Source organism: Engraulis encrasicolus, chromosome 21 (assembly GCF_034702125.1).
Source record: "Engraulis encrasicolus isolate BLACKSEA-1 chromosome 21, IST_EnEncr_1.0, whole genome shotgun sequence".
Taxonomy (NCBI): Eukaryota; Metazoa; Chordata; class Actinopteri; order Clupeiformes; family Engraulidae; genus Engraulis; species Engraulis encrasicolus.
In genome coordinates this window covers 51,668,257-51,670,756 of record NC_085877.1, presented here as the reverse complement: position 1 = coordinate 51,670,756, position 2,500 = coordinate 51,668,257, and the positions used below count along the sequence as shown (strand labels likewise).

General features: G+C 43.5%; 1 protein-coding gene across 1 annotated transcript in view; it reads left to right on the top strand.

Moving 5' to 3' along the window:
• LOC134437467 (histone-lysine N-methyltransferase 2D-like) overlaps positions 1 to 2,500 on the top strand; it is a 41,509-nt gene that overhangs the window by 13,860 nt on the left and 25,149 nt on the right. The window contains exons 5-6 of the mRNA XM_063186959.1: positions 1,511 to 1,690; positions 1,981 to 2,130. Of these exons, the coding sequence (XP_063043029.1) occupies positions 1,511 to 1,690; positions 1,981 to 2,130 (330 nt within the window). The remainder of the gene's footprint in view (positions 1 to 1,510; positions 1,691 to 1,980; positions 2,131 to 2,500) is intronic.

The window sequence follows — 2,500 nt, the reverse complement described above, 5'->3', positions numbered from 1 at the left end:
GTGTGTGTGTGTGTGTGTGTGTGTGTGTGTGTGTGTGTGTGTACGTGTGTGTGTACGTGTGTGTGTACGTGTGTGTGTGTGTGTGTGTGTGTGTGTGTGTGTGTGTGTGTGTGTGTGTGTGTGTGTGTGTGTCTGTGTCTGTGTATGTGTGTGTGTGTGTGTCTGTGTCTGTGTGTGTGTGTGTGTGTGTGTGTGTGTGTGTGTGCATGTGTCCTCAATACCACCTGCAGTATCAGGAGGCACACTACCAACAGCAGCATCACGAGACACAGGTGTGTGTAGAGTAGAGTATAATTAATTAAAACACAATACAAGACACAGGTGTGTGTAGAGTAGAGTACCATTATTTATAATGCAAAACAAACAGCAGCAGCATGAGACAGAGGTGTGTACGTGTCTATGTAAGCGTGTGCTATGTGTAAGGTGTGTATGTGTCTATGTAAGCGTGTGCTATATGTGTAAGGTGTGTGTGTCTATGTAAGCAGCAGCATGAGACAGAGGTGTGTACGTGTCTATGTAAGCGTGTGCTATGTGTAAAGGGATAACGGCCGAAGAAATGACCAGCTACACGAGGTTGATGGCGAGGCGACGGCTCAGAACTCTGGCGACTTGCTCAGCCTCCGCCGAGCCATTAACGTTGTGTAACCGGTCAACCTCGAAGGCCGCTATCCCGCTTATCTGCCGTTAGGATGGGATACTTTTTAAATCTATTACTGTCTGTGAAGTTGTAGGAACCGTCAACTGCACCAGAATCTGGAGAGCAAGACAGATGCGTCGCTACATTGGCGTCTAACTGAGACGCCTCTAGAATCTTAGTTTGGCATGCCGATGTTTGTGTTTATTTAATTTTCCGTAGACAATGTACATGTTCAATCAGAAAAGAGAATTTCGTTGCGAAGGCAGATAAGATTAACATAGTATTGATGTGTGTACTCCATTCTACTCTTAATACGCTACTCTACACTACTACTCTACTCTACATTACTATACAATATTCTATTCTGCTCTACTCTACGCTCTCCTCTCCTCTACAATACTCTGCTTTTCTCTACTACTCTACTATTCTACTCTACTACTCTACTCAACTGTACTCTTCTACACTACTCAACTCTACTACTCTACAATACTCTACTCTACTCAATACTCTACTCTACTCTACTCTACAATACTCTACTCTACTCTACAATACTCTCTACTCTACTCTACTCTACTCTACTCTTCTCTACTTTACAATACTCTCTACTATTCTGCTCTACTCTACTCTACTCTACTCTACTCTACTCTACTCTACTCTACTCTACTCTACTCTACTCTACTCTACAATACTCTACACTACTCTACTCTACTACTCTACTCTACTATTCTACTCTACTCTACTCTACTGTACTCTACTACTCTACTCTACTCTACTCTACTCTACAATACTCTACTCTACTATTCTACTCTACTCTACTCTACTCTACTCTACTCTACTCTACTCTACTCTACTTTACTCTACTCCATGTCGCAGGCCTATATGGACCTCAACACCCACCAGCAATATCAGCAGTACCAGCAGGAGGCGCAATACTACACCCAGCAGCAGCAGTATCAGCAGCAGCAGCAGCAGTACCAGCAGCAGCAATATGAACAGCAGCAGTACGAACTGCAACAGCAGCAGCAGCAGCAGCAGCAGCAACAGTACCATCAGGCAAGTGCAACCAATCCAAAATGCTGCAGCAAGAATTTCAACTAAAATATAGTCACCATGCTGCCAAATGCTGGAACCAGCCTCCTGTCCGAATTCGAACTGCCCCAACAGGATGATTAAAAACATTACAGCTTTAATTATCTATCTATAACACCGTGTCGTCTTTTCTCTGTCTCTAATCTTCAGCCCATTGAATGACAATTATATATGATAACGTGCTATATAAGTAATTTGCGTTGATTGATTGATTGATTGATTGATTGATTGATTGATTGATTGATCATCAGCAGCAGCTTCAATACGAACAGCAGCAGCAGCAGCAGCAGCAGCAGCATCACTACACGCAGCAGATGAACGGCAGCGTCCATGGTAACGAGGTCCCACCCCCAGCCCCAGCGATGTCCAATCGCAGTGCGGAGCCCTTCCCCCCGCAGCAGCAGGTTTGTAGTTCGATAGCCACTTCTTATAATGGGTTTCAAGGGGAGAAAAGACTACAAATGGCTAAAACACAGCTCAGCCCCCCAGCAGCAGCAGGTAGGGCCATTTGTAGTTCAATGTCCACTTCTTATAATGGGTTTCAATGGGAGAAAAAACTACAAATGGCTAACACACAGTTCAGTGTAGTAAGTGTAGTAATAATAATCGGTTGTATCAATGCATCCATCGATCCTACAGCCGGCGATTCTATTGAGTGATTCGTCCACAAGGGAATCGTTATTAATCGTTATTAGTCGTTACTAATCGTTACTAATCGTTATTAATCGGTACTAATCGGTATTAATCGTTATTAATCGTACGGTTTTTGTTATT